Source organism: Antechinus flavipes, chromosome 1, assembly GCF_016432865.1.
Source record: "Antechinus flavipes isolate AdamAnt ecotype Samford, QLD, Australia chromosome 1, AdamAnt_v2, whole genome shotgun sequence".
In the NCBI taxonomy this organism is placed as follows: domain Eukaryota; kingdom Metazoa; phylum Chordata; class Mammalia; order Dasyuromorphia; family Dasyuridae; genus Antechinus; species Antechinus flavipes.
Window position 1 is genome coordinate 404,577,934 of NC_067398.1, and position 13,121 is coordinate 404,591,054.

The window sequence follows — 13,121 nt, forward strand, 5'->3', positions numbered from 1 at the left end:
AGAGGCTTGGAGAGACTTACATGAACTGATGCTAAGTGAAATGAGCAGAACCAGGAGATCATTATACACTTCGACAACGATATTGTACGAGGACATATTTTGATGGAAGTGGATTTCTTTGACAAAGAGACCTGAGTTTCAATTGATAAAAGACGGACAAAAGCAGCTACACCCAAAGAAAGAACACTGGGAAACGAATGTGAACTATCTGCATTTTTGTTTTTCTTCCCGGGTTATTTATACCTTCTGAATCCAATTCTCCCTATGCAACAAGAGAACTGTTCGGTTCTGCAAACATATATTGTATCTAGGATATACTGCAACATATCCAACATATAAAGGACTGCTTGCCATCTAGGGGAGGGGGTGGAGGGAGGGAGGGAAAAAAAATTGGAACAGAAACGAGTGTCAATATAAAGTAATTATTAAATAAAAATTAAAAAAAAAAAAACATAGACAAGGCTAACTGGTAAAAGAAATACAAATGAGAACAATGCCTTGAAAAGGAGAGCTGGCCAAATGGAAAAAATATGTACAAAAGTTCACTGAAGAGAACTCCTTTAAAAATAGAATGAGTCCAATGGGAAAGGTCAATAGAAAAGCTCACTAAAGAAAATAATTCCCTAAAAATTAGAATAAATCAAATAGAAGCTAAGAGTTGTATGAATAATCAAGAAATAATCAAAACAAAACCAAAAGAATGAAAAAATAGAAGAAAATGTGAAATATCTCATTAGAAAAATCCAGAATGAATAATTTTAAAATTATTGCACTCCTTGAAAGTCATGATCAAAAAAAAAAAAAGCCTAGACATCATCTTTCAAGAAATTATCAAGGAAAACTACCCTGATATTCTGAAACCCAAGGATAAAATAGAAATTAAAAGAATCCACTGATCACCTTCTAAAAGAGATCCTAAATGAAAACTTTCAGAAATATTATAGCCATATTCTAGAGCTACAGGTCAAGGAGACAGGAACAATCAGAAGGAAACAATTTAAGTATAATAAAACCACAGTCAGGATAACACAAGATTTAGTATTTTCACTATTCCAGAGGGCAAAAGAGGTGGGATTATAATCAAGAATTACCTACCCAGCAAAATAGTATACTCTTTCAAAAGGAAAAATGGATATTCAATGAAACTTTCAAGCATTCTTGATTAAAAAGAAAAAAATGAATAGAGAAGAAATTTTGATTTTCAAATACATAAAAAAGGGCAGCCAGGTGACACAATGGATAGACCATCAGCCCTGAAATCAGGAGGAGCTGAGTTCAAATGGGATCTCAGACACTTAACACTTCCTACCTGTGTGACCCTGGGCAAGTCACTTAATCCCAATTACCTCAGGAAAAAAAAAAGGTAAACAGTAAAGGGAAATCATAAAGGATTTAGTAAGATTAAACTGTTTCCATCCCTACATGGGATGATCACACTTGTAGCTCCTAAGAACTTTCTCATCATTAGGACAGAAAGGAGGAATGTGAGTTTAATGTGAAGGTATGGTATCTAAAAAAAAAGTAAAAGGTTGGGCAAGTAATGCCCTGGTAGAAAGGGAAAGGGAGATATAGAATGGAATCTCACATAAAATTGGGGAGGAAGCTTTTACATGGAGGGGAATAAATAGTGGAGTTTACATGCTTTAGGATCTGCATGAATTAATTGTATTTCTTTTCAAGCCTCCAGAATATCAATTAGGAAAATATTTTCCACTGTCCTAATGGCAATCCAGTGACCTAAAAAAGTTCATGACCTTTATAAATATGTAATGTATTGACTTCCGGTTAAGATGGCGGAGAGGAGGCTCACAGCTGCATAAGCTCCACACTTTCTCTCACTATCCACTTCATTACAAGCCTCTGAATCAATGCTTGACTGAAAAAAAAACCACATATAGTTACCAAGAGAAGCCATCCTTGAGATCCGCCAAGAAAGGTCTGTCTTTACTGGAGGGCTGGGACGGTTTTAGATCGGGCGCAGGCTGAGGGCAGCGGCAGTGAGAGCACAGGAGCAGACTGGAGAGGGGGTGGGGAGTGATCGCAGCCGTCTCTGCGGGGAGAGCTTCGCTACAGGTTTGGATACTTTGCTCCAGCAGCAAGTCAGCAGCCCAGCAGAGAAGCTAAAAACACCGGGGCTGAAGAATACAACCCCAAACAGCTGGAGTCTCTCGGGACCTGGCCGCCCCCCCCTTCCCCCCCACAGTGACTCAGCACGCTTTGGGATCTCAGAGCGCAGGCGCAGCACAGTCCTGCTAGTGCCTCACTGCTGCCCCCTGCAGTCTGTAGAGGAAGCTCGATAACATACCCAACCCCTCCCCCAAAGGAAGACTCCAGTTTTTTCTGTTTTTCTTTGGTAGTTTGTCTCTGATTAATAGACAGAATGAGCAAGAAGCTGAAGAGGACTTTAACCCTTGACAGCTTCTACACAGATAGAGAGCAGACTCTAAATCCTGAGGAGACTAAAAACAGGCAGTCCCCAGGTGAATCCCCAAAGGAGGAGACCATCTGTTCCTCAGCACAGATGAACCTCATAGAAGTGATTAAAAAGGCTCTCACAAGGGAGCTAGAAGAAAAATGGGGAAAGCAGAGTGAGGCTTGGCAAAAGGAGAGGGAAGCTTGGGAAAAGGAGAGGGAGGCTTGGCAAAAGAGCCTGGAGAAAGTTAAAGAGAGAGTGGATAAAGAAGTAAAATCCTTGAAAAATAGGATTGGTGAACTGGAAAACAAAATTGGCGAAATGGAAAAAAAATCCACAGAACAAAAGAACTCAATTGGACAATTAGAAAAAGATTTTTAAAAAGTGAGTGAAGAGAATACTTCACTGAAAATCAGACTTGAACAAGTGGAATTGAATGACTCGAGGAGACAAGAAGAATCAGTCAAGCAAATCCAAAAAAAACAAACAATGGAGAAAAATGTGAAATACCTTCTGGGGAAGACAACAGACCTGGAAAACAGATCCAGGAGAGACAATCTGAGAATCATTGGACTTCCAGAAAAACATGATGAAAAAAAGAGCCTGGACACTATTTTCCAGGAAATTATCAAAGAGAACTGCCCAGAAGTCATAGGAACAGAGGAAAAAATAAACATTGAAAGGATTTATCGATCACCCACTGAAAGGGATCCTAAAATCAAAACACCAAGGAATATAGTGGCCAAATGCCAGAACCCTCAGATGAAGGAAAAAATATTGCAAGCGGCTAGAAAAACCCAATTCAAGTATCAAGGAGCCACAATAAGGATCACCCAGGATCTGGCAGCATCCACATTAAAAGATCGAAGGGCCTGGAATATGATATTCCGAAAGGCTAAGGAACTTGGTATGCAACCAAAAATAACTTACCCAGCGAGAATGAGCATCTTTTTCCAGGGAAGAAGATGGACATTCAACGAAGTAAGCGAATTTCATCTATTTCTGATGAAAAAAACCAGAACTTAACAAAAAGTTTGATCTACAAATATAGAACTCAAGAGAAATCTAAAAAGGTAAAGATTAATTTTGGGAACTATATTTTGACTATATAGATGTATAAAGAATACATGTATACCTTGTTCTAGAAATTGATGTGGAAAGGACATTGTATCAGAAAAAGGGTAAAGTGGGGGTAGTACATCTCATGAAGAAGCATAGGAAACCTATTATATCTGAGAGAAAGAATGGAGGGGGATGAATATAGTGGGTATCTTACTGCCTTCAGAATTGGCTTTAAGTGAAAAATCTTAAGACATATTCAATCTATGGTGAAACTTCTCCCACCTCATTGAAAAGTGAGAAGGGAAAAGTGAAAAGGGAAGGAATAAGCTAAGCGGAAGGGAATACGGGAACTGGGAGGGAAAGGGGTAAGATAGGGGGAGGAACTCTAAGGCGGGGGGAGGGATACTAAAAAGGGAGGGCTGTGAGAAGCAAGTGGTGCTCACAAGCTTAATACTGGGAAGGGGGGGAAAGGGAAAAGAAGGGAGAAAAGCATAAACCGGGGTTAACAAGATGGCAAGTAATACAGAATTGGTCATTCTAACCATAAATGTGAATGGGGTAAACTCCCCCATAAAGAGGAAGCGGTTAGCAGAATGGACTAAAAGCCAGAATCCTACAATATGTTGTTTACAGGAAACACACCTGAAGCGGGGAGATACATGCAGGTTAAAGGTAAAAGGTTGGAGCAAAATCTACTATGCTTCAGGTGAAGTCAAAAAAGCAGGGGTAGCCATCCTGATCTCAGATCAAGCTAAAGCAAAAATTGACCTAATTAAAAGAGATAAGGAAGGACACTATATCTTGCTAAAGGGTAGCATGGATAATGAAGCACTATCTATATTAAACATATATGCACCAAGTGGGGTAGCATCTAAATTCTTAAAAGAGAAACTAAGAGAGCTGCAAGAAGAAATAGACAGTAAAACTATAATAGTGGGAGATCTCAACCTTGCACTCTCAGAATTAGATAAATCAAACCACAAAATAAATAAGAAAGAAGTCAAAGAGGTAAATAGAATACTAGAAAAGTTAGATATGATAGATCTCTGGAGAAAATGTAATGGAGACAGAAAGGAATACACTTTCTTTTCAGCAGTTCATGGAACCTATACAAAAATTGACCATATATTAGGACATAAAAACCTCAAACTCAAATGCAGTAAGGCAGAAATAGTAAATGCATCCTTTTCAGACCACGATGCAATGAAAATTACATTCAACAAAAAACCAGGGGGAAGTAGACCAAAAAATAATTGGAAACTAAATAATCTCATACTAAAGAATGATTGGGTGAAACAGCAAAGCATAGACATAATTAATAACTTCACCCAAGAAAACGATAATAATGAGACATCATACCAAAATGTATGGGATGCAGCCAAAGCGGTAATAAGGGGAAATTTCATATCTCTAGAGGCCTATTTGTATAAAACAGAGAAAGAGAAGATCAATGAATTGGGTTTGCAATTAAAAATGCTAGAAAAGGAACAAATTAAAAACCCCCAGTCAAACACTAAACTTGAAATTCTAAAAATAAAAGGTGAGATCAATAAAATTGAAAGTAAAAAAACTATTGAATTGATTAATAAAACTAAGAGTTGGTTCTATGAAAAAACCTACAAAATAGACAAACCCTTAGTAAATCTGATTAAAAAAAGGAAAGAGGAAAATCAAATTGTTAGTCTTAAAAATGAAAAGGGAGAACTCGCCACTAACGAAGAGGAAATTAGAGCAATAATTAGGAGTTACTTTGCCCAACTTTATGCCAATAAATTCGACAACTTAAATAAAATAGAAAAATACCTCCAAAAATATAGCTTGCCCAAACTAACAGAGGAAGAAGTAAATATCCTAAACAGTCCCATCTCAGAAAAAGAAATAGAACAAACTATCAATCAACTCCCTAAGAAAAAATCCCCAGGACCAGATGGATTTACATGTGAATTCTACCAAACATTTAAAGAACAATTAACTCCAATGTTATATAAACTATTTGAAAAAATAGGGATTGAAGGAGTCCTACCAAACTCCTTTTATGACACAGACATGGTACTGATACCTAAACCAGGTAGGCTGAAAACAGAGAAAGAAAATTATAGACCAATCTCCCTAATGAATATTGATGCTAAAATCTTAAATAAAATATTAGCAAAAAGATTACAGAAAATCGTCACCAGGATAATACACTATGACCAAGTAGGATTTATACCAGGAATGCAGGGCTGGTTCAATATTAGGAAAACTATTAGCATAATTGACTATATCAATAACCAAACAAACAAAAACCATATGATCATCTCAATAGATGCAGAAAAAGCATTTGATAAAATCCAACATTCATTCCTAATAAAAACACTTGAGAGCATAGGAATAAATGGACTTTTCCTTAAAATAGTCAGGAGCATATATTTAAAACCATCAGTAAGCATCATATGCAATGGGGAAAAACTGGAACCTTTCCCAGTAAGATCTGGAGTGAAGCAAGGTTGCCCACTATCACCATTATTATTTAATATCGTATTAGAAACACTAGTCTCGGCAATAAGAGTCGAGAAAGATATTAAAGGAATTAGAGTAGGCAATGAGGAAACCAAACTATCACTCTTTGCAGATGATATGATGGTATACCTAGAGAACCCCAGAGATTCTACTAAAAAGCTATTGGAAATAATTCATAATTTTAGCAAAGTAGCTGGCTACAAAATAAATCCCCATAAATCCTCAGCATTTTTATACATCACCAACAAAACCCAACAGCAAAAGATACAAAGAGAAATCCCATTCAGAATAACTGTTGATACCATAAAATATTTGGGAATCTATCTACCAAAGGAAAGTCAGGAATTATATGAGCAAAATTATAAAAAAGTCTCCACACAAATAAAGTCAGACTTAAATAATTGGAAAAATATTAAGTGCTCTTGGATCGGCTGAGCGAACATAATAAAGATGACAATACTCCCTAAACTAATCTATTTATTTAGTGCTATACCAATCAGACTTCCAAGAAAATATTTTATTGATCTAGAAAAAATAACAACAAAATTCATATGGAACAATAAAAAGTCGAGAATCTCAAGGGAATTAATGAAAAAAAAATCAAATGAAGGTGGCCTAGCTGTACCTGATCTAAAATTATATTATAAAGCAGCAGTCACCAAAACCATTTGGTATTGGCTAAGAAATAGATTAGTGGATCAGTGGAAAAGGCTAGGTTCACAAGACAGAATAGTCAATTATAGCAATCTAGTGTTTGACAAACCCAAAGCCCCTAACTTCTGGGAAAAGAATTCATTATTTGATAAAAACTGCTGGGATAATTGGAAATTAGTATGGCAGAAATTAGGCATGGACCCACACTTAACACCATATACCAAGATAAGATCAAAATGGGTCTATGACCTAGGCATAAAGAACGAGATTATAAATAAATTAGAGGAACATAGAATAGTTTATCTCTCAGACTTGTGGAGGAGAAAGAAATTTGTGACCAAAGATGAACTAGAGACCATTACTGATCACAAAATAGAAAATTTCGATTACATCAAATTAAAAAGTCTTTGTACAAATAAAACTAATGCAAACAAGATTAGAAGGGAAGCAACAAACTGGGAAAACATTTTCACAGTTAAAGGTTCTGATAAAGGCCTCATTTCCAAAATATATAGAGAACTGACTCAAATTTATAAGAAATCAAGCCATTCTCCAATTGATAAATGGTCAAAGGATATGAACAGACAATTTTCAGAGGATGAAATTGAAACTATTACCACTCATATGAAAGAGTGTTCCAAATCATTATTGATCAGAGAAATGCAAATTAAGACAACTCTGAGATACCACTACACACCTGTCAGATTGGCTAAGATGACAGGAAAAAATAATGATGAATGTTGGAGGGGATGCGGGAAAACTGGGACACTATTGCATTGTTGGTGGAGTTGTGAATGAATCCAACTATTCTGGAGAGCAATCTGGAATTATGCCCAAAAAATTATCAAATTGTGCATACCCTTTGATCCAGCAGTGTTTCTATTGGGCTTATATCCCAAAGAAATACTAAAGAAGGGAAAGGGACCTGTATGTGCCAAAATGTTTGTTGCAGCCCTGTTTGTAGTGGCTAGAAACTGGAAAATGAATGGATGCCCATCAATTGGAGAATGGCTGGGTAAATTGTGGTATATGAATGTTATGGAATATTATTGTTCTGTAAGAAATGACCAGCAGGATGAATACAGAGAGGACTGGCGAGACTTACATGAACTGATGCTAAGTGAAATGAGCAGAACCAGGAGATCATTATACACTTCGACAACGATATTGTATGAGGACATATTTTGATGGAAGGGGATTTCTTTGACAAAGAGACCTGAGTTTCAATTGATAAATGACGGACAAAAGCAGCTACACCCAAAGAAAGAACACTGGGAAACGAATGTGAACTCTCTGCATTTTTGTTTTTCTTCCCGGGTTATTTATACCTTCTGAATTCAATTCTCCCTATGCAACAAGAGAACTGTTCGGTTCTGCAAACATATATTGTATCTAGGATATATTGCAACATATCCAACATATAAAGGACTGCTTGCCATCTAGGGGAGGGGGTGGAGGGAACGAGGGAAAAAAAATTGGAACAGAAACGAGTGTCAATATAAAGTAATTATTAAATAAAAATTTTTTAAAAAATGTAATGTATTTCTATAAAGTAATTTTCTCATTAGTACAATCCGAAAATAAATCACTACACTCCAAAACTATATACTGTTTTACTAAAAAATAATATGGATGAGTGTATGAATGTGTGTATAGGTCACCTGAATATAATTGTTATCATGTTGTCTCTTCTGTTAGACTAACTACTCCTTGAAAACAGAGGATGTCTTTGCCTTTCTTTGTAAACCCAGTATTTACCACAATGTCTGGAATATAATAATATTCTTAATATTTGCTTAATATTATATTTATTAATATATGTTTATTAACTTAATAAATGTTTATTAATTATCATAGTGTATCAAAGGAATATTTTATATACTATAATGGGGTTAATCCTAGGTAGACATAAATAAAACTAAAACTGATTAAAATTGTGCATCATTAAATAAAGTCCTAACCAAAATAAATCAGGTATTGGCATTAAGAAATATTTTCTTCCCATCATCTCTTTAACTCCAAATAGAATCAAATTATAATACAAATTTTAACTTCAAATAGGAATGTATACTTTAAGTTGTCCTGAAAATTACAGTTTTAGGATTGTCTTTCCATTTTAGCATTTAAGAGTCATTGGTATTTACCTGGGGACCATAACTGGCCAAGTAAAAATAGGATCTGGAGCTAATCCAAACAAAAGAATGTTTAAAATTTACTATATATAATAGTTTCATTAAATAAAAACTGTAACTCTAATTATCCAATTCATATCCTAATCTTGTGAAATAATTTTATCTCTATTTTTTTCAAAATGACCTTCAAAGATTCATCCAACTAGCTCAATAAAGTAGTGATTCTAAAAATATATTTCATTTTGTAGCTCTCATCAGTATGATAGTATCACTTTTTAGTAGAATTTTTCAACTTTAAATATAATGTATAAGCCTCTAGAAAGCTTGAGAAAATTCCTATTTTCATCTCTTACTTGTTAATCATACTTAAGTAACCCCTTTTCAGATTTCCTTTCCCATTTTTTCTGTCTCTTCTGTGCTTTAGATTTCAACCTTCTTTTACCTGATCAACTTCATTTTTTTTATTAACTTTCTATGTTGGCCACATACACACTTTATTGATTCCACATATATTGGTTAAGAGTTTTGCTGTTATTTATGCCTGTGATTTCACTAGTATAGAACCTTCCTCATCAGCAGATGATTGTTTTAGAAAGTTATTGGTGTCACTAACCAGTTGTGATTTGCCCATGATTATACAACCAATTTGTGCCATAGGCAGGACCTGAACTGAATCTCCCTGATTCCAGAACAATTCTTCTATCCATTGAGTCATGCTGTTTCTCACTGTCTGCATTGTAGTAGAGCAAGAAATGGTGTGACTAAGATAAAGGCCACTTAAACTGATCAAATGAGTGGGAAAAAATGCTAACATAGAAATAATAAAAAGGATTGAAGGCTAAAAAATCTCAGATTACTTATTTTTTAAATCTATCCCAGTCCTCTACAGAATTACAAATTGATTCGCCCCAACTTGTCTTTCTCCTCAAAACAGAGCATATTCAATGTTAAAATGCTTTTTATCAAAAATTTCACAGATCATATAGATTAATATTAAAATTAAAACAATTATTTTAATTGCAAAATTAACAAATACTTTTCCAGTTTATGTGTTTTAGAAATTGATAGTGGGATATGTTATCAATAAGTAACTAATCAATTTAGAAAACTGGTTAACCAATTGGTTGAAATATGTAAGTCATTTAAAACCCAGATGCAATATGCTGTGGAAAAACAGTACTAAACAAATTTTAAAATTTGCCATTTCAGAAAATATTCTGAATAAAATATACTTTTGGCTAATACAACTACTTCTGAAAATATATATAATTTTTTTACCTGGCAAGGTTTTTTCATTTTAATTGCTATGACATGGTATCTATAACAGCAGAGCTCACAGGTCCATGACCCTCTTTCACTGATCCACTTTAATAGGCATAGCTGATGTGTATACCGAACTGACCCATCACATCTGCAAGGATTTAACAGTTCACCCTAAAAATAAAAGAAAGAAGTATTAATGTTATGGTGATGTCTATATATTCTTTACTTTTCTTTTTTGTTTCAGAAAATCAATATTAGGCTCTACCCAACTAAATGAAATTAAAATTTCATGCTTTAATTAGAATAACCATAAAATCTTACCCAAAAATATTCTTCCAAAAATATTGATAACACTTACCATATAGATGTTCCAACAAGATAGAAAATGTCTACAATATAACTTCCAATGCCCTTGGGGGAACAACAGTACTATTAAATCTCTTTAATAACTTTTAAGTGGATGGTCAAGTGCATTTCCTCTGCAGTTATTCTTAATCATTGCTAAAGAAGAAATGCATGACAACCCAGAGAGTAGCTTACAGTAGCACTATGCTTTTGTTTTTTTCTAGACTTAGCATCATAAATATTGACTTAATGCAATATATTATTGAAAGCCTGTGCAATTTCCTTACTTTTTAAAATATCCAAGCTAATATCATCTCAGACCACTAATTTATATTTTACCTTCCTTTCATTCACTTAGTTTTTTCCCAAAATTTAATAGTTTATGCTATATTATTCTACATATATGTACGTGTTGTTTTGAAATATTAGCAATTTCTGAAGCACACGCATTCAATAAAAGATGTCACTCTTATCTTTCTGAAAATATCAAGCATTCTTACTCCACCTCAGGGCCATAATAGCTTTCTCTGTCACTTGCAAAAATCTGAGACCTAAAAGTACAATATTAAAAATGACACTGTTTGCGTGTTTTTATGTCTCAGTATCGTGATACTGTATGCCCCTCAAGATACTTCTACAATTATATGTAAACCCAGGAACATTTTCATTCACAAAAATTTCTGTGCTTTCTGAAAGCACCTGAGGAATGTGTAACCCCCAAACCTTGCTAGAAAGAGAAAATGCAAAGCAAATGAAATGTCTTCATTGTGTATGAGGCAATCTGATAAAGTTATATGTATTTGCCTCCAAAATAAAGAGAAAAGAGGAAAAGGTAGGGAAAAGTTCTAAAAATCAAAAATCCTTGTTGTTCAAAAGTACAAGTAATGAGAATTTTAAGACAGCAGGAAGACTTGTCCATGGTGCTGAACATCTCCTCCCTGCTGAGAGTCTTTACTGAGCACCAGGCGAGGGAGTCTCTGGATTTCTGAGCTTGCAGACACCTGTCTTCGGAGCTCCCAAGTTAGTCCAGAGTACCGGGGGGTAAACTAGAGTTCAAGGAAACATTCGATAAGTGGGTAGGAAACATCCTTACCTGCTCAGCTCCTTGAAAGCAGATCTTGCAGATGGGCTGGTGGTGTTGGTGCTGGTGGTGGTGGTGCCCCGTGCGCTGGTCACTGCTGCTGCTACTACTACTGCGGCTGCTGCACACCGAGCGGGTCTCGGGCTGTTCAGAGGAGCTCGGTCCTTCTGCCTCCCCTCCTACTCTCGCAGTCTGCGGCTCCTCCGAGTCCTTAATCGCCGCTTCAGGAGGAGGAGGTTCAGAAAAGCGCTTTGGACGTTCCCCAGAGTCTCCGCCAGTTGACGGCTCTTGCTCCGCCAAAGGAAACGGGAGCGGGAGCAGGAGCGGGAGCTGCGGCGGCGGCGGGGGAGGCAACAGAGGCGGCGGCGGCGGGGGAGGCAGCGGCGGTGGTGGGGGCGGCTGCGGTGGCGGCTCCTCTCCTACTCCTCGCCGCGGAATCCCTTCGGCCAGCGTCGGCAGCTCGTCCTGCCTAGGAGCCGGTCCCGGCGGCGCCTGAGGGGGCGGTGACAGCGCGGGCAGAATGGGCAGCGAGGGCAGCGAAAGCAGGCTGGGCAGTGGCGGGGTCAGCGGCGGCAGGTAGCGCGGGGGGCCGGCCGGAGGTTCTCCGGGGGGCGGAAGAGGAGGTGGCTCGGGGTCCCCGCTCTCTGCCCGGCGGCGCCGGCTGCTGTTGCCACCCCCCAGATTCATGGTGTCCTCCCACCTGCCAGCCCAGGTCTCTGGCCCCGCTAGGTGATGAGGACACGGGTGGGGAAGAGGAGCGGCTAGGGCGGGAGGAACAGACCTGTGAGGGGAGGAGAAAGATCTTGAGCTCCCGGGGTGACCTAGCACCCGGCTAGGAGTTGGGGGTACAGGAGGGTGAGAAGGGGACGAGGGCAGGCGGGCAGGCTGGCGGGCGGGAGGGCGCGGGGCTCCGCGGCGGCAGCTGCTGGAGAAGCTGCTCCTCCTCGGAGCTGCCGGCTCTGGTTTGGTGGAGGCGGCGGCGCTGCCGCTGGATTCGACTGAGCTCCTGAGCCGCGCGGGCGGGGGAGGGGGAGGGGGGGCCGTGCGCGGCCGCGGGGGATGAGGGAGAGACAGAGGAGGGGGGGCGGGGTGAGTGTGTAGATGTGTGTGTGCGTGTGCGTGTGTGGAAGCGTGCGCGCGCGCTGGTGGGGGATCCCTTAGTCGGCTCCGCGGACCCCGCCCCTAGTGCAGCCCAAGTCTATTCCGGGAGTGGATTTCCCTTCTCCGAATGGAGCGGCACTGCGGCTTTCACTGGAGGGGAGTGGGAGATAGAGGTGGGAGAGTGGACAGAATGGCGGGAGGTGCTGGGGGAGGGCATTAAAGAAGGAATGGGGATGGAGATAAGAGGGAAGCCCTAGATGATGGGAATGGGGCGGCTGAGGGGCGGGGGCGGGGCAAAGGAAAGAGATACAGGACTACCGTTACCCCACGCGCGCGTGGTTGCGACCTGGGGGCGGGGTGACGAGGTGTAGAGGTGAAGAAGTGCTGGGGGGAGGGGACTTGAGGGGGACAGCACGTGGGTAATCGCCTCCTAGGGGTAGAGTACTGGGCGCTAAGCATTGAGAGGGGTGGCAAGTCAGCATCCCGGATGCGTCTTGGAAAGCTCGAGAATTAGGAGCAGTGTAAAAGCGCGTGGGAGTAGGGTAAGGTCACGAGGACTGGTGGAGCCGTT

At 39.0% G+C, this 13,121-nt stretch overlaps 1 protein-coding gene across 1 annotated transcript in view; it reads right to left on the reverse strand.

Annotated features, from left to right (window-relative positions):
• Positions 1-12,858, reverse strand: part of MARCHF11 (membrane associated ring-CH-type finger 11) — a 160,098-nt gene extending 147,240 nt beyond the window's left edge. Inside the window, exons 1-2 of the mRNA XM_051969866.1 lie at positions 11,462-12,858; positions 10,039-10,194 (exon numbers count right to left, since the gene is read on the reverse strand). Of these exons, the coding sequence (XP_051825826.1) occupies positions 10,039-10,194; positions 11,462-12,136 (831 nt within the window). The 5' untranslated portion in view covers positions 12,137-12,858. The remainder of the gene's footprint in view (positions 1-10,038; positions 10,195-11,461) is intronic.
• Positions 12,859-13,121: the final 263 nt, after the last annotated feature.